This window comes from Rattus rattus, chromosome 9, assembly GCF_011064425.1.
Source record: "Rattus rattus isolate New Zealand chromosome 9, Rrattus_CSIRO_v1, whole genome shotgun sequence".
Classification (NCBI taxonomy): Eukaryota; Metazoa; Chordata; class Mammalia; order Rodentia; family Muridae; genus Rattus; species Rattus rattus.
The window spans coordinates 47,524,119-47,545,375 of NC_046162.1; the positions used below are offsets into that span (position 1 = coordinate 47,524,119).

At 45.2% G+C, this 21,257-nt stretch overlaps 1 protein-coding gene and 1 long non-coding RNA gene across 2 annotated transcripts in view; one reads left to right on the forward strand and one right to left on the reverse strand.

Annotated features, from left to right (window-relative positions):
* Positions 1-24: 24 nt before the first annotated feature.
* Positions 25-1,517, forward strand: LOC116908908. The gene is made up of 2 exons (XR_004389039.1): positions 25-297; positions 965-1,517. It is a non-coding gene; the product is annotated as an uncharacterized LOC116908908 (long non-coding RNA).
* A 976-nt stretch (positions 1,518-2,493) lies between these two features.
* The window catches only part of Cfap52 (cilia and flagella associated protein 52), a 40,142-nt gene continuing 21,378 nt past the window's right edge, over positions 2,494-21,257 (reverse strand). Inside the window, exons 7-14 of the mRNA XM_032913739.1 lie at positions 17,559-17,659; positions 16,716-16,886; positions 13,735-13,883; positions 9,646-9,791; positions 8,670-8,821; positions 5,220-5,322; positions 4,152-4,263; positions 2,494-2,992 (exon numbers count right to left, since the gene is read on the reverse strand). Coding sequence (XP_032769630.1) covers positions 2,817-2,992; positions 4,152-4,263; positions 5,220-5,322; positions 8,670-8,821; positions 9,646-9,791; positions 13,735-13,883; positions 16,716-16,886; positions 17,559-17,659 — 1,110 coding nt within the window. The 3' untranslated portion in view covers positions 2,494-2,816. The remainder of the gene's footprint in view (positions 2,993-4,151; positions 4,264-5,219; positions 5,323-8,669; positions 8,822-9,645; positions 9,792-13,734; positions 13,884-16,715; positions 16,887-17,558; positions 17,660-21,257) is intronic.

Consider the following 21,257-nt stretch of genomic DNA (forward strand, 5'->3'; position numbering starts at 1 on the left):
CCGCCCCCGCGGCTCGGGCTGGGAATGCACTTCCCCGGAGCCCGCCTAGTGGACTTCCCCGCCCTTCCTTCCCGCCTTGGAACAGGCCTTTCACCTCTGCTCGCCTTCCCCGCCCATCCCTAAACTGCGGAGACAATCCGGGGATGGAGCCTTCAAAAGCGCCCAAGGAAGCAAAGCCCTGGCTTTGGCTAAGTTTGTGGTGGTGCAAGCCGGGTGAAGACTAAGAAAAATGACCGGCGAGCGGTGCCCCTGTTCATGCCCTGGTGTCCTGAGAGGCGAGCGCTGGCAGCTGTGCAGGTGAGGAGCCCAGGCTCAGGTGTGTGCGGTCAGATGGCGCCACCTCCTTGCAGCCTTTGCCTACACCGGTCACCCTAGGACCTGAATGGGGAGTGGGAGTATAATGGGTTGAGAGTTTGTTTTCTTTTTCTTGCTGTTTTATTTTTTAATAACACGATAGGTTACAGTCATTTTCCAAAAGCTTGGGAGACTTGATCGTCCTGGTTTTCATTGGTGAAGGGAGCTCGGAAAGGTTGAGGCTACGAAATGAGAGAAACCGGAATTCGACCCTCGCTGAGTGCACAGCAGAGTTCAGGTCCTTTACAACCCCAGTATTTGCTTGCCAGGAAGTTTTCCGGTTCTCAGGCGCGCCCCCTACTCGGTTGCTGCTTCACTCCTTCACGCAAAATCTTGACTGTGTCCTTACCCAATCAGAATTAGTTTGGCCTTGCCCCGCCCTTGATTCCCTGGGTAACCCTGGAGGCCTCTGCTCCTTTTATGCCTTAACTGTCAGGTTTATAATTAATCAGGCAAGGTCTTGCAAAATGAATTTCTCATCAGTTTGTAGCTCAAAAAAAGACCAGCAGCTTTCTGGAGTCAGAATTACATCAGAACCCCAAAATGTCACTTGCTATTTAATAAATAAGTGGTCATCATTTATTAAATATCCTCCTTGATCTTCACATAGGATTGCAGCAGTTACCTGGTGCCAAAAAGCTGCGTACATCAAGGATAAAGAAGAAACTGTAATGTGGAGACGTGAAGTGTAAAAAGCCACCATTTACCTTCCTGGGAAAGAAATCCACCTGGTTGATTAATTTATAAGGTTCATTTCATCACCCTGCTGTACAGAAGATGCCGTGGTCATGGCAGACTCTGATAAATCATCTCCATATTTCACCTTTGCGATCACGTCAAGATCCCCAGTAACTCACAGGGAGTTTTCATTTAGTAACACTTTAGGGGGTTTCTTGCTTTTGTTTTGCTTTGGGGGGCTGGTGAGAAGGGAAGGGGGTCTCTCCCACTTGTGTAGCTCAGGTTTGTCTGGAACTGTCATTCTCAGCCTTAGCCTCCTGAGTCCTGGAATCCTGGGTGTGTGTCTCCAGGCCTGGCTAGCACAACTTAAGGAAGCGTTGGTGTTGGTGGGGAGTGCCACAATGCATTATCAACCACTTCAGCTCACTCACGACTCACAATAAATGTCTGAGCAGGAATCTATTCTTACTTGGCAAAGTCGAAAACTAGAGCTGAAATTGTTTTATGAGACTTGCTGTAAAGGCTAATTTTTGATAGTCACTTCGATCAAATTAAGAACCACCTGGGTGGGAGAGGGGCTGGAGAGATGACTCAGCAATTAAGAGCTCTTCCAGAGGTCCAGAGTTCAATTCCCAGCCACCACATGGTAGCTCACAACCATCTACAAAGGGATCTGATGCCCCCTTCTGGCGTGCAGGTGTACATACAGTTAGAGCACTGATTTTTTTTTTTTTTTAAATCATCTGGGAGGGTCTTTAGGATATAATACAGCAAGTAAAGGTGCTAACTACCAAGCCTGATGACCTGAGTTGGACCTCTGTGAACCACAACATGCAAAGAGAGAACTGACTACCCTGGATTGTCCTTGGGCTTTTAAATGTGTGTATTTTAAAAATCAGCTAGCGATTGAAGCATACCTCTGGATGAGACCGTAAGGGTGACTCTTGAGAGATTACTAAAGTTGGTAGAGACTCATTCTAAATGTGAGTGGCACCATCACATTGCCTTGGAGGGAATAAAATGGGTAAGGCAAGCCCCCTGCCTTCCTCTCTTCTTCCTAGCTTCCGTGACTGAGTATGTGTGCCTCACCGTGAGCTTCTCCTCAGGTGCCTGGGGCAAAGCCACCATAGTTCAAACTCTGCGCAGCAATGGGTGCGAATAGGTTGCTGCTGTCAGGTATCCACTCGGACACAAGCTGTACAAAAGTTAATACACCTGCACAAAGACTTGGGTTCCAACCTGACTGCCTATACCACTTCACCAATGAACTGATCATTTAAAGAGTGAGTTTGGGCTGGGGGGATAGCCCTGTGTGTGAGGCTTTGGTCCCATCCTCACCACCACATGCAGGTGATCTCTCCTTGTCTTATTTTTAGAAGGAACCAGCATCCCTCTCTGGGAACAGGTCAGGAGGAATGTCTGTGGATTTGGATTTTGTGAGACAGAGAAAAGAGATCATGGTCAGAGGATAGCACCTTCAAATTTATTAAAATATGAAAGAACTCATATATATATATATATACACACATATACATATATGTGTACATGTGTGTATATATGTATACTGAATAAAGTTTTTCTTTAGCATATTTCAATTTCAACATACAATTTAAGATAGTAAGACATATTGTATAAAGGAAAGAAGTAACTTCAAGATAAAGTATTTTGACTATAGAACAAAACTAGGTGTGAGAAAATCAAAACCGGTTCTGGAGTTATCCAAACTTGGTCCTGGGCGGGACTTTGTTCAATATAGGGTGGAAGCTGGGGAGATCCAGAGCGCTTCATGAAGCAAATGGGTATTTCCACCTCAAGATGGCTCCGTCTGCGCTCACACTGACGATATACTGGTTTCCTGGACTTATCCGGATGCCCATGATGTTGCCGCTGTGTCCCACCCCAACATGAGTCACCTCACCCTCGTTGTAGTCCCAGACTTTGATCAGATGGTCGTGTCCACCTGAAAAACAATCACACTGCGTTGCTCAGGGGGACTTGTTAAACAGCCCTGGCCTCACGGAAGCGCTTCGTTCTCAACAGTGTCTCATGTGCCAACTCGAAGGGAGGAAAATCCATATTTATATAAAGCTTTTTTTGATCTAAAAAAAAAGATCTATGTATGTTCTAGTAAATTTAGAGTGGAAAGGAACGTAGAGCCCAGGACTAACCACTAAACACAGCAGCATTGCACCCCCTCCGTTCTCCACGAGTATGGAGGTGCAGGCACATTGGCGGCTGTCCCAGCGTATGCAGTTTGGGATCTTTTTTTTTTTTTTTTTTTTCGAGGCAGGTAAATGTATTACAGGTAAGGTAATGTATTACACATCTCTGTGTAATAGCCCGAGCTGCTGACCTGGAACTTGCTTTGTAGACCAGGCTGGCCACCAATTCACAGAGATCCCCCTGCCTCAGCCTCCTGAATAAAGGGATTAAAGGTATGTGCCATGTCTTTTTTTTTTTTTTTTAAGTCAATGTGCTTATGAAACTTTAAGTTACTTGAAACACTTATAAATGTCCTTGCTATAAATGTCCTTGAGAATCAAAGAGCCTGACAGGAAATCGTATCAGTGCTGTTCCTGTGGCTGTGACCTGAGGGAAGTGCCCCCCAGAGAACTTGGCAGGTTTATTCCTGGGAAGGAGTTGAGACTGAATTCAACCGCAAACAAACAAAGCAAACTGATGGTTAGGAGCTGAGTGAAAAAGACAGCAAGTGATCTACCTATTATCCTGGCCCTCAGGAGCCTGAGGCAGGAGGATCACTAATTCAAGGCCAGCCTGAGCTACATAGAGTAAGGCCCTATCTCAAAAACGATCAAAACAAACAAAAAATGAATAGAAAAGCAAGTAGAAGGCTTGGGACGATTAAAGCCTCATTTCCGCCCCAAAGAGCTAACATAGCCATGTAAAGCTTGGCTTTTCTCTGTGCCCTGCACAAATGTCTTCCTTCATTGAAGTGTAGCTTTTGGACAGTTCCAGCTAGGGCGGTGGGCTGTTCTGGGCTGAATCTAACCAGGATGTCCTTGAGACCCTCTACTAGCTCTTCTGACTGCCCCCCACCTAAGGGTTTCTTGTCCTGGAAATAAGACACCCATGGTGTATTTATATTATCCAAGACTAACCTGTAACAAAGTGTTCTCCTTCCTGAGTGATATCCATGCCGTTGACGGACCCAGACAAGGAACCTTCCAACTCTCTGATTACTGACCCATCAAATACTTCCCAGTAAGCAATCTGGAATGTGGGAGAGAGGAGTTAGACAAGAGTCGGTGCGGTGGAATCATCCACACACATGCTAACAAAAGATGCCTCCACTTTATATAGAAGGTAGCAAAAATACACCACCGGAGGGGGCCAGTTGGAATTATAAATAGGCCATGGCGAGGGGGTGGAGGAACCATTTCATTATTTTTAGTATTGGTTTTGAAATTCTCATGCTATTTAAAGAGATGTTGATATGCGATAAACCTGGGTTGCGACAGAGATTTTTGATAAGGCGAAGCAGATTGAGTCTGCTGCCACATGTAAAATACAGAAGAGCCGCTGATGGTTCTGCTCCTGCGACCTAAGGAGAAGGCCAAGCTGCAGGCCTAGTGGCAGGGAAAGTTCTTTCTGGGGGATGGGGAATGAGAGTTCTGGAGACTGGGCTTTGCTAATCTCGCCCCCCCCGCCCCCCCCCCGTCTTTATTCACAGCCAAAGCCAAACTACAACTTGGCTTTCTGGCCTAAACTGGCAACATATTCATTCCAGAAGGGGAGATTTAAAGAACCTGAAAACCTAACCTTGGTTCCTGCCTGGGAAGGGAAACTAAGTCGGGAGCAAGAAGAGACAGTTGCTGAGAGGAGGATGCTTTGCTCTGACTGCACTGTCTGTGTAGGGCCAGAGAATCACCTTTGGGGGCCAAAATGCCAACATGCTCCAGCCCCTGTGACACTGTTTGCATCTAACCTATGCATATCCTCCACCTGCATACTTTAATAAATCATCTCTAGATCGCCTAGAATACTGTATCACGTCATGCAAGCACTATGTGAACAGCTGATACACTGTTTAGGACATAATGACCTAAAAGATTGAGTAAAGATGCAGTTCACCCCCAAACCCCACCCCAAGCAATTTCCAGGCATTTACTCCTGATTGAATCTTCAGACAAGGAACTCTGGGCTGTGGAGGGCCGTCTGCACCCTACCTTCCGGTCTGTGCCGCTGGTGATGATCTGGAATTCTTCCGGGTGGTAACAAACACACTGGAAAAGGGTGTTGGCCAGGATCATCTGATTCCTTCTGAGTCGCCTGAAAGTAAATTCAAATGCTCTGGAATCCACTTTGCCTCCCCTAAAAAAAACTTTCTTATTATGCAGTATGCAGTTGGGCCAGCTCAGAAGGGGTTGGTTTTTCTTTGACTTCTCATGCTGATCACACAATAGCATTTGGGTTTTTGTTTTTGTTTGGTTGTTGTTTTAGTTTTAGTTTTTATCTTGTTTGTCAAAACAGATGTCTGCAGCACTGGAGAGATGGTTCAGTTTTTTTAAGATCGTGTGCTGCTCTTGCAGGGGCCCAGAGTTTGGTTCCCAGAATTGGCATCAGGCTACTCATAACTGCCTATAAATTTATTCCAAGAAATCTGATGCCCTCTTTTGGCTTCACATGTTCTCACACATAATTTTTTTAAAAGAATTTTTTTAAATAGACTTCTGGCTGTTCTGCCCTGTACTTATGTCTCCTGCCATCACATCTGTCAGTGATCGTAAAAAGACATAGGCATGAAAAAGACACTGCCTGAAACTAGACCAGGAGAAAGTTCCAGAGAGAAGGATAGAGAAGATGCTGATTCAGAGCCAACCCACCGCCTCTCACACAATAACCTTGATTCTCAAGACCTCCCTTGGAATCGAGTGGTAGTTCCTGGAAACTGAGTGACAAAGGGTGGGGAAAGCTTGTTTCGAAGGGGTATTGGGCCCATCCCTACCCATCTGGAGTCAGAAGGTTGGGAAGGAGGCCCAGAGATCTGTATCTGAAACCAGCCATTATTGTGTGGTTATTATGTGCACGCAAGTTTGAGAACTTAGACACCATAGAAAGACAGTATATTTCAGACTTTGATCGATTCAGGAATATGCATGGACTTTTCCACCTAAACATTCTGAATCTGAAAACTGGAAATCTAAAATGGTTTAAACTCTCAAACTTTTTGTCAGTATTAACATGATAATATATAAAAAGAAAAGAAAGAAAGAAATTAAGAAAGAAAGAGAAAGAAGAGGTTTTGGAGGACTTGGGGATTTCAGATTGGGATGTCTGTCCAGGAAGCCTGGCCATATCTAGTGTGCTGGTGGCTGTCTCACAGGCCCAGCTCCTGACTGAAAATGCACACTCTGCACTTTCTTCTCATACAGAAGCTTTCAAGCACAGTATTTGAGCTGAAGATTTCTAAAGACTTTTGGCACAAATATTCCAGCTGCACAAAAGGAAGGTGTTAAAGATTTGCGGTGGTCACAGGCAGCCGCTGAAATAAACTCAGATGCTCCTTCTTGGTATACACTTTCCCAGTGCGGAGGTCACGTGTCTATGGATACGGGCCTTGAATCAGCAACTCCACATGGGAACTTATTAGACATGAAGAAACACAGGTGCCCTCTAAATCTACTCAATGAAAAGCCATATACGGAGTACTTGGGGGACAGAGGCCTCATCTACATAATGATTTCCAGAATAACCAGGGCTACATAGTGAGTGAGACCTTGTCTCTGACATAAGAAAGGGGGATGGGTGGAGAGGATCTCCCAGAGTGTGGAGACCCAAGTTGTAGTCAGGCCCATCGTGTGTGTGTGTGTGTGTGTGTGTGTGTGTGTGTGTGTGTGTGTGTGTGTGTGTGTGTGTTTCCAGTGTGCATGCATGTGTGAATGTGCTTGCAGAGGCCAGAATTTGACATTGGCTATCTTCCTAGTCGCTCTCCACCTTGTATTTTTTTGAGGCAGGATCTCTCACTGACCCTAGAGCCACTGGTTCAGCTACAGCAAGCCCAAGGGATCCTCCTGCCTCTACCTCCCAAGCGCTGAGATTCTAGGTGTCTGTCAGTCACCTCTGCACACCTGTGCTTAGACTCTACAGTCTAGACTGTATCCACAGCCCTGCATTTAGGTTTTTAATAAGTTAATTACAAATGGTCTGCTTTTGCCTTCAGTCCTTGCTCCCCTCTCTCCAAGCAGGAACAGTTCAGCTGGGCATGGTGACACACACCTTCACTCACAGCCACTTGAGAGGCTGATGTGGAAAGATCTCTTGAGCCAATGAATTCAAGACCAGCCTGGACAACACAATGGTACCCCATCTCAAAAGAGGAGGGACATAGTCTTTGACCGACTGTATCCCCTCTGTCCCTCTGTACTTGGTTCAGCCTCTTCAGACAGTTATCTGAAGGCTGTGCAACCCCAGGGGTGGTAGGAGGGTGATGGGTTGAAGGAAGATTGGGGGAAAGGGTTTGGTTCCAAAATAAAGACACAGGAAAAAAACTCGACAGCCAAAAAATTAAAAATCACCTTTGAAAACTCTCCGAATGGCTCCTATGGTGACGTCCACATGTTTGGGACTGAATAGTTTGGCACTGCCGTCTTTGGGTCTGTGACTTACAATGTAAACGGTCTCTGGGAATGTGGCCAGCAGAAAATGCCCCTCCCAGTGCTCCCTCCCAGGGCAGGCTCATGACCTAGCAGGATGACAAGAGGGACAGCTTGCCCTGTAACTTTCCTTGTTAATTTGCAACATTTAAGTTTAATGGATTCACATTAAGTCATGCACCACCTCATATATCTGGAAAACTACTTCCCTGTCTGCCCAGAAACGTCTGGTATTTAGTTCTTCCTGGAGTTCATATTTTTCCTATTGGAATCTATAGCCCTAGGACAACCAAGGAGACCAAGGCGTCCTCGGAACCTTTTACTCTGTGATGGTTAGTCTTCATTGTCAGCTTGCCTGGATTTAGCGTCACCTGGGAGATACACACTTGGGCACATCTGTAAGAATGTTTCCAGGTAGGGACAATTAGAGTAAGATAGACCATCTGGATGCACTATTCCTTTAACTGGGATTCTTGACTGGATAAGAAGGAGACTGTGGGACTGGAGCTATGACTCAGTGGTTAAGAGCACTGGCTGCTCTTCCAGAGGACCAGGAGAACACACTTCCTAGCACCTACATGGTTGCTCCAACTGCAGGAGATCTGATGCCCTCTTCTGGTCTCCGCAGGCACCAGGTGTGCCTATGGGACATAGATGCACATGCCCCTAAAACACTCACACATGGAAAATAAAGTCCCCCCAGACACCCTTAAGGGAGTAGGCAAGCCAAGTGTCACAGGCATTTCTCTCCCTCCTAACTGCAGGCAGACACCATATAACCAACAGCCTCCTCAAGATGCCTGCTGCTATGTCTCCCCACCATACTGGACTATCTCCTCAAACCATGAGCCAAAATAAACCCTGTACTCCTTAAGTTGCTTTTGTGAAATGTCTTCTCACAACAACGAGAAAAGAGACGAATACAACCTCTTGGGGAATCTTTGCTTGTGTTCAGTAGAATGCTGGCATGTTTGGGTTTTTGTAAGCATTGTGCTGTCCTCCCTACCCATCCCAGGTGCTTACACAAGGTCCCAGATGATGCATGTCCCATCGTTGCTGGCAGTGACACACTCCTCATTGTTCTTCTTTACCCTGATACAGGACACGGAAGACTTGTGCTCCTTCAGAGCCTCCTCCAGCTTCTGAGTCTGGCAGCCTATCTGCCACACCCTCACCTGTGGGCACCAGAGCACAGGCTAGGAACACAAAGGCAGGACTTTGGGAAGGATCAAGATACAGTGTTTCCCTCTCCGCTGGGTGGGACTTATTTAACTCCGTTCCCATTTCAGCCTGGCGGGGAGGGAATGCAACACTTCCAGGCTACAGTGTGTGTGAGATGTGGCCATCTTCTCATGAATAGTGGATGCTGCTGCTGCTACCAGTCTCCAGACCTGCTTCTACTTTAGGAGAAAACAATCAGGCTCCTGCCATGAGAATCAATATTACAAGGGCCTCTGCTAAGCCCAGAGGAAGAGCCTGTCTCCTCACTTCTGCTGAGCCTTGCTCTCAAATTTCTCATGCCATCTGGAAAGCTCTTGATACCCAGAACCATATTTAAACTTTCACATCAGCTATTCAGTTTTAATCATTGGAAACCGATGTTATTCATCCTCAGAGGATCGAATAGCCGTTGTTTTTTATATATCGAGAAAGAGTCTCTGAATTCTAGTGCAGGTACGTGTTTAAAAATGAAATGGAGATGCTGACGAAAGGACTCAGCGGTTATGAGCTCTGCCTGCTCTTCTGGAGGACCTGGGCTTCATTCCCAGCACCCGCATAGCAGCTCACAACTCTCTGTAACTCCAGCCCCAGGGGATCCTATGCCCTCTTCTGCCCTCTTGTGGCACTGCATACACATGGCATAGACACATGTCATGCAAACATCCCTACACATAAAAATAAATAAATAAAACAAATAAAAGTGAAAAAGTGGATAGCCTCCTATGAGTTAGTTGCTCTAAATCAAAGTCTTTTTAAGAGTATCATTTTAGAACCGTACCTCCCCTTCTCCTCCACCGCTGATGATCCTTTTACAGTCACTGGTGGTAGCAATGGCCGTTACCCCGATCCTGTGAGCACTGTTAATGGTGTACATCAGACGACCTGACTCTGGAGCAAAGGCTCTGATTTTTCCATCATCCCATGCTGTCGGGAGAAGGAGAGGAAAGGCAGGTTAGCCTGGTCCATCAATATACTCACCACTTTCTCTGCAGATTGACACTCTCCTGAATCACCAATAAGAGTGAAAACTGGAAGAAATGGTAGCAGCGGACTGAGAGGCTTGCCCTAGCAGCTGGCAATACTCGTGTACCCTTCTCCCCAACCTCACAAACTGGTTGTACCCAGGAAGGGGAAGGAGGGGGTTTGACTGGAGTGCACCTGGTTGTAGTGGATCCTGAGCAGGGAAGGAGGCCTGTTCATTACTTGACTGAGTTCTAGACCTCTACCCTCATCCATGTAATTGTTTTTGTTTTGCTGCTGGTTTTGGAGACAGTTTCTCTTTGTAGCCCTGGCTGTCCTGGAACTCACACTGTAGACCTGGCTGGCTTTGAACTTCAGAGATCTGCCTGCCTTTGCCTGCCTATGCCTACCTCTGCCTCCCAAGTACTGGAATTAGAGGCGTGGGCTACCCCTTCTGGTCACCCACCCATCAGTTCACAGTTCCAAATAACCTCTGCCTTCTCATCTCCCTGTTCTCATTGTTATTTGAGACAAAGTTTCATTATGTAGCCCAGGCTACTCACTCTTAGTTCTCCTGCCTCCCAAGTCCCCCACCTTTAAATCCTAGACTCCTTCTCTGATTCTCACCATTTTGCTGCCTCTATAAAAGTTGTCACCACCCATGCAGTTGCTCAAGCAAAGAACCTCAGAGTCACCTTTGATACCTCTACTTTCCAAACACACAACTTAGTGCAATGGTCAATCCATCAGGAAGTCCAGTTATCTCCTCTGTTAAAATACCCAGCCTCTGACCTTCCCCAACCTCAGCTGGTGCCACCCCATTCCAGCTACAATGCGATGAGTCCTCTCAATAGCGCCTTCCCTGCACTTCTGCTTAAATTAGTGATCTATTAGGGGTTGGGATGCACTTTTTAAAAACCAACCCACCTTTCTGATCAAGACCTCCCCAAAGTTTTCCTCACTGTCCTAGAATTATAATCCAACTTTAAAAAAAAATATGGATTTTTTTAAAAGCATGTGTACATGTGTGGGCGTGTGTAGCTGTAAATGCAGGTGCCCAAGGAGGGAAGAAGAGAGCATCAGATCCCCTGGACCTGAGTTAAGGGGCGTTTGTGAGTTGCTTGGCGTGGGTGCTGGGAACTGAACTCTGCAAGACCAGCATGTACTTTCCAGCCCCCAAATCCAACTCTTTAACCTGAACACTAACTCGTACCTGGGGCCACGCCCCTCCTGTAACTGATGCGCTCCGGATGCACTGACATTCTTGCTAGCCCTTAAATACATCACATGATTTCCCACCTCCGAACCTCTGCACTTGCTGTTCCCTCCACTTGGAATACCTTTCCTCCCAGGGTTGTGTGCAGCAGACACTTGCTGTGAGTCTTAGTGTTGTCTCTTGAGCCCAAGGTGGATCTCATTTCAGCAAAGACTTGAGGAGATGAAAGGGAAGGAAGAGGCAAGCCATGGAGGTGTTTGGAGGAAGAACATTCCGGGCCAAGCGAACAGCTAAAGTAAGGACCCGTATGCCGGTGTGTTTGTGGAATGCCAGGCGGTGGGGGAGGGACGCAGGTTGAGAAGAAGAGATAAGAAGTAGGGAGTGGAGCAGAGAAGGCCCCACAGGGACTCGCATGTGATTGCTGGGACTTTGTCTTTGTGGGGCGTGGAGGGGGGATGCTTGAAAAGCCCCGCAAATGGCAAGACCTAATTTAACATTTTAAAATAGATTTTTGGTTTGCAGGGAGAGATGGACTGGGGAGAAGGTAGGTGGGTAAGAGCAGAGGCAAGCAAGGGCAATAGAAACTACTGAAGAGATCTAGAAGTGTGGCCAATGGCAAAGACCTCGGGGGAGAAGGTGACCAGAGAGGGACATGGCTGTCCTTTGAGATGGAGCCACTGGAGCACGTGGATAAGGATGTAAGAGAAACAGAGTAGGGATGGGGATGACTCTAAGATCCCCTTGTCCAAGGACTTCTCAGTTCTGGGTACAATGTAAACCACTCAGGGGAAAAGACATGGGGGAGGGGGAGCAGACAAGGAGGAAACAGAGCCAAGAAAAGGAGCAATGGGCTCCCAGATCTCTGTTTTAACAGCTTCACTCACATCAACTTGGCTTTCCCCTGATGTAAACTAATACATTTATTTTTGACTAATGGAGAAATTTGATATAGGTTACTCATAAGATGATATTAAGAAACTATTGTTTCATAGGAAAATATTTTTAGAGACATACTGAAATATTTAGAGGAGAAATAATGTGGTATCTACCATTTGGGAGGGGGTTGGTTTCTTGACTCGTGGTATCCTGTAGCCTGGGCTAGCATCAACCTTATTGTGTAGCCAAGAATGATCTTGAACTCCTAATCCCCCTGTCTATATCACCCAGCGCCAAAATACTAGGTGTTTACAACTGTGCTCAGCTCATAGCATCTACTGTTTATGTTAAAACATTAGCTTGGGGCCAGAGAGATGGCCCAGCGGTTCAGAGCACTGACTGTTCTTCCACAGATTCCAAGTTCAATTCCCAGCAACCATATGGTAGCTCAGAACCATCTGTAATGTGATCTGATGCCCTCTTCTGGTGTGTCTGAAGACAGCTACAGTGTACTCATATAAACAAAATAAATATATCTTTAAAAAGAAACAAAAACAAAAACAAAAAAAAAAACAAAAACCAAAACATTAGTTTGGCATAAACTGTATTTTAACTTTTTTCTTTTAAAGACTGGAGAGATGGCTCAGTGGTTAAGAATACCAGTTTCTCTTCCAGAGGTCCTGAGTTCAATTCTCAGTACCTATATGTCTATGACTCCAGTAACAGGGAATCCAGTGGTTTCTTTTGTCTCTGTGGACACCAGACAAGCATGTGGTACACATACATGCAGGCGAAACACCCATACACATAAAAATAATAAATAAATAAATAAATAAATAAATAAATAAATAAACAAACAAAGAAAACTCCTTTTACCAATATTTGGGAGGCAGAGTTGGGAAGATCAGGAGCTCAAGGCCATCCCCAGCTACATAGCAGGTTCAGGACCAGTGTATGTTACATGGGACCCTTAGAGACAACAACAACAACAACAGCAAAACAAAACTACCTGCATGCACATAGAGTCGTGTGCATGAATGTAAAAGTAAAATAATTCTTTGAAGCATTTCTTAGTTTGAGTTGGATTTTTCTCTCTTATACAAACAAACTCTAAGCCAAGGTCCTATCCATCCTAAGCCTCCGATCCTCTCAGCACCAACTATTTTTCCAACTAAGGAAAATATCCCTGGTAAGTGGAGTCATTTAAGAGACGTAGTTCATCCCAGCTAGGAAACCTGCAGGTAGAAGGGAATGCCAAGAAAAGACTAGACCCTGAGGGACTGCTTTGGGAGTAGACCAACACTTTCATATATCAGATATCTTGCATATCAGATATTTACATCATGATTCATAACAGTAGGAATTCTACCATTAGTAAGTAGCAACAGAATAATTCTATGGTCACCAAAATAATTTGGGGGGGGGTCACCACAACATGAGGAACTGTATTAAAGGGTTAATCAGAGGAAAAGTCAAGTGAGTCAGAGTTAAGGCTACTGAAACAGAGACCTAGGAGCCCATCCCCCCTTTTCTTGGCTCTGCCTCAGGAAGGTTGAGAACTATTGCCCTTAAGGGAAGGAGGGTGCATAGCAGAAGGCTGCCCCTGCATCCACAAACAGACACCAGTGGAGAATAAGAATAGTAAGAATGGAAACCTCAGCCAGAACCTGGATCCAGACCTCCATTGGAAGCAACTACCGGATGTTCTGTTTGGTTGCTGGTTTGAGACAGGGTCTTACGGAGCACAGGCTGGCCACTAGAAGTCAAGGACAGCATCCACCTCTTAAGCATGTGCCACCACACGCATCCTGTTACCTGAGATGATGCTCTTGCCATCTCTCATGAAGTCGATGCCATGGCAGGTCATGTTGGGCACAGTGATCCGAAGCAGCTCCCGTTTGGACATTGTGTGCCATACCCTGATGTCTTTCTTGGCACAGGTAGCAAACAGCTCAGCAGTGCCGCTACAAAAGGAGCCATCGGGAGGTAAGAGGTGCGTGCAGCCAGCAAAGATACCCAGCATTTGATGTGCATTGGGTATTAAAAGTGCCGCTTGAGGGTGTGGGGTGGCGTGCATGCCCTTTGGAGGCGGATTACCTAAAGGCGGGATGTTAGAGATTTCTTGTGTGGAGAGACCCAATTCCTCACATTCTCTAAGGGAAAATCTTTCGTAATCTTGGAAGGAAGTTTTCATAAAGAGAAGGCTGATTTAAAATCTTTCTAAATCTTGATTGACTTGGACACATAGCCACATTATTTCATTTTAAACTACTTTGGGGGGTTGGTTGACACACACACAAATATCTGTGTATGTGAGGTGTATGTCTGGATTAGTCCGGAGGCCTGAGTACACCTAGCCAAGTAGCATTCCTTGAGATAAATATATATCCACGGAATATCTTCATTTAAAAAGCAAATTCCAATGAAGCTGAAGTCTTGTTAAGATTACAAGGAAGAAAATAGCAACACGGTCAAATTCACATTTGCATCCTTTTTTGTTTAGTTCTGGGAAAATAAGGAACTGTGGATAAAGAAAAGTATCCCTGAGTAATTGGTCGGTCAGGCTGGGACGGAAGTGGCCACTTGTAAATGGGATATAGATCACCGAGGTGTCAGATGATTGTGGATTGCTCTTATTTTTATACAAAAGGGAGTGGTGTTGAGGTAACAGAAACCATCTGGTTTGTAAGCTCCCTGTAGCCTCTGGAAAAGCTAACTAATCTACACTTTCCTCAAGGCCTTTCTCTACCCTAAACACATTTCAGAAGTATTCGAGTCTCTCCTGTTTTAAGGTTTACTCACTTTAGAATTAATAGGGGGAATAAGTAAACCCTTCTGCACACTTAGAGTTGTGTGCGTGCGGAGTTGAAATTAGGTGGCAAAGGAGTATGCCCAAAAATTGCCCTCTGACCTCCACATGTGTACCATGGTACACATGCAAATGTACACACACACACACAATTAAATTAATAAAGTGTAAATACAACTAAGAAAATGAAGCCATACAAAACCCAAATAGGTTAACATTACATAAAATTGAAAATATAGGTTTAAAAAATCTTCATAGAGGCTGGAGGAATGGCTCAGTGGTTAAGAACACACGAGTCTCTTCCTGGGGAACTCAAGTTGAGAAGTTTACAATTTTGTGTTAACTCCAGGGCCAGGAGATCTGATACCTTCTTCTGGCCTCTGTGGGTATGTGTACACACACACACACACACACACACACACACACACACACACACACACACACACACACACGAGACAGACAGACAGAAAGACAGAGAGACAGAGAGAATAAAATCTTTAAGTTTATCCTTATAAAAAGCACTCAACCCAGAAAATTGTATACACTGATTCCACCAAATTGCTTAAAGGAAATATTGAACTTGGTTAGAAAGTGACCCACTTTCAGTAAAGGTAACTTCAATGGGAAGCACCAGCTCTCCTCTCTCTTAGGAAATCCTGAAGACCTGAGTCTGAAGGACTTGGGAACAAAGCTGCAGCTCACTGCATGGGGGTCTGAGGAACAGCAGTCCTGGTGTCTGAAGCTCAAGCTAAACACAAGAGGCTCAGGGCAAAAACTGCCTGGCCAACTTCTCGGATATAACAAAGTGCCAGGAGGCCACAGGTGTCCATCACCTTACAAAAAAAAAAAAAAAAAAAAAAAAAAAAAAAAAGCAAAGATTGCCAGATCAGGGAAACAGGGACGACTGGGATAAATTGTGAAACCAGATGAACAGATATTGCTGGGCATGGTGACGCCCGCCTATGATCCCAGTGCTCAGGACACAGAACCCGGAGGATCCGGAAAGAGTTCAAGTCTCCAGCCAGCCTCAGATACTGAGGCCCTGTCTTAAACAAAATTCAGCCTGAGAAGAGTAGGTTGGTGCATCCCCCCACCCCCCACCCCCTGCCCAGATAGCATTGGGAAATCACAGAAAAGCTCTCCTGGGAATGTGCACTTCTAGTGATGGGTTTACTCAAGAAGTCAGCATTTTCCCATGTATCTTGTGTGCACGTGTGCTTTCGCCACAGCAGGCGAGTGGAGGTTGGAGGGCATTGTGGGAGAGGTTCTGGTGCTCTCTGGTGCTCTGAGGAGTCACTTAAACTGAGCTTGTCAGTCAAGTCCTTTACCCAGGAAGCCATCTCATTGCACAAGCACTTTAAACATGTATCACACTTGCCAGTATTTTGAAAACCATCCAAAGTAGAGGAAGGAAAACAAAGGTAACTGTGGGATAAAGGCAATTTTTAAAAACCCCATTAGAAGGCTGGAGAGAGGGCCGGCAGTTAAGAGCTTGCTGCTCTTCCAGAAGACCCGGGTTCTGATTCCTGATGCCCACACGAGGGCTCACAATAGTCTGCAACTCCAGTTCCGGAAAATCTGGTGTCCATTTCTGGACTCTGCAGCCACTGCATGTGTGCAGCCAAAACACTCATAACCCTTAAAACAAAAATAAATGAATCTTCCTAGGTCCAATAAAATAATTCAGTACACTTGAAAGTTTGATCAGGAAAATAATGCTATTAAGGAATCTCGAAAGCTATGCGCACTGCATCAAATCTCTACATTCTGGGCTGGAGAGATGGCTCAGCGGTTACGAACACTGATTGCTCTTCCAGAGGTCCTGAGTTCAATTCCCAGCAACCACATGGTGGCTCACAACCATGTGTAATGTGATCTGATGCCCTCTTCTGGTGTGTCTGAAGACAGCAACAGTGTACTCACATACATGAAATAAATAAAATCTTAAAAAAAAATCTCTACATTCTAATGGTCCTCTTCTACTTACAATGGAAAGACGATGTCCTGGACGGCTTCAAAGTGACATGTTGCAATGAGAGTCTCTTTGAAATCGGTGAAGTTAACTCGGTAGATGTGTGATTCTTCTGTTCCTACAAAAAACTGGTGTCCTTCTCCTCGGAGTGTGATAGAAGTGATACCACCTTGCAGCTGGATTTTCCTTTGGGGTAAGGCACAGAAGTGAAGCAGAGTCACCCAACCAGCAGGCATTTGCCCACCTGATTGGAGAGGACACTGGTTAGTCATGTGGTATGGGATGGGCCCGAAAGGAGGTGACACAACTGGGAAGGAGGGGCTGACAGTGTAGGTTAAAATAGTGAAGGAAGGTCTGTTCGGAAGACGTGGTCTGAAACAGTTTGCACAAGGCACGCAGACTCACGGGCACAAATGGTCAGCCTTACAAGTTAGAAGGATGCCTCGTAGTTCTGGTATCACGTCCTAGTCTAGTGCACACACAAAGTCATGCACTTATCAAAAAGTCTGTGTGACTTTGGTTTGGTTTAACACGAACTTCTTCGTGGGAAAGAAACCACCAGCCCTGTGATTCCAGCTCCACACTTAATAGCAAGAGGAAATTCTTTAACCAGATATGCTTTTCTTTTAAACAGGGCCTCACCGTGTAACCACGAATGGCTTGGAACTCTGTGTAGAACAGGCTGGGGGGAAAAGCCCACAGAGATCCACCTGCCTCTGCCTCCTGAGTGCTGGGATTAAAGGTGTGAGCACAATTCCCACAGTATGGTCCTTCCGATACCATCTAGTCGTTGGTTTTAAGTGGACCTCTCTCTAGTGGGTCTCCACCTGCCCCAGCTCTGTGGTGTGTAGAACTTACTTGATAGGTTTGTAACTGGGGCTTTTACAGAAGATCAACAAGCCAGCTCCAGAGCCGACCAACAAGCCACCCATCTTCAGGCACCTGAGAGCCGACACTCCCTGTGAGGAGAGACGATGCTGAGAAAGGGCTAAAGGGTTTGCCATTAAAAAGGGAGCACCTGATGCAGGGAGCACGGCTGAGGGCACTTCAAGGCTGCACACAGTGTTTGGGGTGGATCATGATGTACCTCCGGGTTGGCCAAGAACATCCAAGGCCAACCACAAGTTCATGTCTTAAGAAGTAGCCTTCCAGGTCTGCAAGCAGTAGTCAAGCTTCGCCATCCTTCCTCCTTAAGATCACCTGTACATTTGAATGTACTGGAGAGTAGAGCTCTGATATCCAGCCCCTCAAGCTCAGCTGCAGCAGGAGGCAGAAGCATGGCCGCCTTAAGCTGGTTCTTCAGTTGCCATGGTTTCCACCAGAATTTAATTCATATAGATGCAGGGTCGGATAGAACACCCAAAGACAGCACAGGATGGTTCTTACCATGGGGTGACTATATTTTCTGAACTGAGGCATGTGGTATACAATCTTACCAATAGTTGGAAACGAATATAAGTTCCAGACAGTCTCCTACTACATGAGGGAATGGTGGCCAGTTCATAGTGAGATCCATAAAGGTTCTAATTTAAAATGTGCAGGAGTGCCATGGTTTGAGTGTCCGCCCCAACAAATATCAGTGGTGGAACCTACACCCCAGTGCAAAAGTACAGGAGAGTAGTCAGTGCCTTAGGAGTAGTTTAAGGACCAGGTATGATGGTGTACAACTTTGATCCCAGCAACAGGGAGCCAGAGGCAGGTGGATCTCGGTGAGTTCCGGGCTACACCCCACCCCCAAAGGTCATGAAGCCTCTGTCCCCTTGGATTGCATTGGTTATAAAGCAAATGGCTTTTCACTAACAGTGAAGTTAGCTCAATGCAGAAATGCTCACCTATCTGTGTTTCCAGCTACTTGGAAGGCTCAGAGAGGAAGACCACATGGTCTCCAGACTTGGTAAAAAGTGACTCTTGCTCTTTTGGTGTCGGTTATCTTTATATTCTGGGAAGATGTGGGAGGATGTAGCCTGTGGTCCTTCACAGAGGCTAACGCTGAGTTTGGAAAAGATCCAATTTCCAGGGTCATGAACTGAATGGGCTTCCATGTTATGAATCAACTAGTCTCTGGCATTCTGTTATAGCCATGCAAAAACCAACCAAGGCAACAGCTATTGTTTTATTTGAAAACAATCAATATTCATAATTAGTGATTTGCTAGGCTTATGTCTTAATGAGTTCTGTGGGCTGGGCTTACTGCTTGATGACAGGAGTGCTTGCCTAGCATTGGGTTTAATCCCCAGCATCACAAGAAAAAAAAAGCAAAAAAATAAAAAATAAAAACAAACAAACAAAACCAAACAAACAAAAAAAGTCCCAAGGTTTGGATATTGAAAATTAAATATATCCTTTCAAGTTTCTTTAAGCTGGTTTTTCCCTGTTCTGACTTGAAAGGCATACACAGTGCCTGAGAAGAAAAGCAGAGGAGGCACTGTGTGCATTTACGGAGATGTCTTTGCCAAATGTTCCCACTCTGTGGCTTGACCTCTCGATCTCTTGGCGATGCCTTTTACACAGCTCAAACTCTATGTTAACGAGACCCCACTCGTGAACTCTGTGATGGCTCTGGTAGTTGTCAACTTGTCTATGTCTGGAATCAACTAAGACCCAGCAGCTGGCCACGCCCATAAAGGATTTTCTTGATTGGGTTGTTTGAAACAAAAAGACCAACTCTAAATCTGGGCCACACCTTCTGGGGGCAGCACATATAAAAGAAAATAGAAGAAAGAAGTACTTGCTTTTTGCCTTCTTGCCCTCACTTGGCTAGCAAGTTCATCCGTTCTGTTTCTGAGGCATTATTAGAGCCTACTACTTTGGGGTTCTAATGCAGAATGAAGACTTTCAGCTGTCTAGGACTTAATGGACTCCATCACCAAAAGTTGAGATAGCTGGGACAACCAGTGTCATAGACTGAACAACTCAAGATCCTTGGCATTTCTGTCAGGAAACAGCCACTGTCGGACCACAGCCTGTATGTCACTCAAATAAATCCCAAATATTATATATAACATATATTTTATTATATATAATACAATGTATATATTTTATATGGTAGACTATATATTATATGTAATATATACAATATATTATATACGTTCTATCATTTCTGTTCCTTTAGAGAACTCTGACTAACACGTTTTTCCTGGACTGTCTTAAACTATGTATTTAATATGCTATCACTAAACCTCAGGTCATGCTGGGTTTTTTTTCCCTAAATTATCTTCTATAAGTTTTACATTTTATATTTAGCTCTGTGGTTCATTCTAAGTTTATCTGTGAAGGGTTAAGGTTGCTGTCTGGTCCACTATGAGGGTTTTGGTTTGTGGTACATGTTTTGAGCACATGGGTGTCCGCCTGTGCCAGCATCATTTGCAAGAACTGTCCTTTCTCCTTTGGATTGTCTTGGCTCCTCTGTCAGTGGTAAGAATAATTGTGCAGGTCTGCTTCTAAGCTATTTTGTTTCACCTACCTACTTTTTCATTAAAACCACGCGGCCTTTATTACTGTAGACTTCCGGTAGGCTTTGGAGTCGGGCCCTCTAACTCCTCCAGCTTAGTTCTTCGGTGGGTAGGCTGGCTGCTCTAGATCCTTTGCTGCTTTTTATCACTGTTAGAATCAGTTTCTCAGCACCTATAATTAACTCTGGGTTTAGGTCATGATTACATTAAATCTGTAAATCCGATTGAAAGAACTGGCTTCGTGTGTGTGTGTGTGTGTGTGTGTGTGTGTGTGTGTGTGTGTGTGTGTGTGTGTGTGTTAGCAGACACTCATGAAGCTCAGACTGGTCTTGAATTCACGAGGTAGCCAAGGATAACTGTGAACCACTGATCCTTCTGCCATCAGTTCCCATGCCTAGCTGGGAGTCTGAGTATGAGCCCACCAGTGCAAGAACCGACGTTTAAACAGCAGTGTCTCCCTATCCACAAACACCCAATATTTCTCTCTTCTTCTCTGATGAGCTTCATTTATTTCATTGTTTTCTCATTGAGACCTTGTAAAACATCCTATTTTTATTGTTACTGTTATCACCATGGTCAGCTTCTTCCGATGTAATACCACGTATCTGTCCCATAGGACAATTTTAAACCACGATAATTCTTGGCCTCTCTCTTCAGGGATCAAACATTTAAGGAGAGTTTCAGTTTTTTGATTTTCCAACAAGGCATCTTCACCTCTTAGGCTTACATCCCTCGAGAGGTCTTTGTTTTCCCACCACGGGAAAGCTGAGTTGGAATCCCTGCTTTGTGGGATTAACCAGCAGCCCTGAAATGATCAGCCATGCAAGAACTGGGAGGAGGCTTAAATGCCAGAGGTTTGAGGGGCTCTACTGCAGCCAGCATCTGCTTTGTAGAGGCTTAGCTCCCAAGTACTCTTCAGGCATTAAAAACAAAACAAAACCAACACAAACACAAAGAAAGCATGCCTATCAGTAATTTTCAAACAATCTTCAGACGGTCTTTGGAGACCTAGCAGGCCATGGGACTGGCAAGGCTCTAGACTATGTTTCCCTTCTCTCTGATTGGCCTTCTTTTGTCTGCTTAGTATTAGAATCTGTCTCCCTCA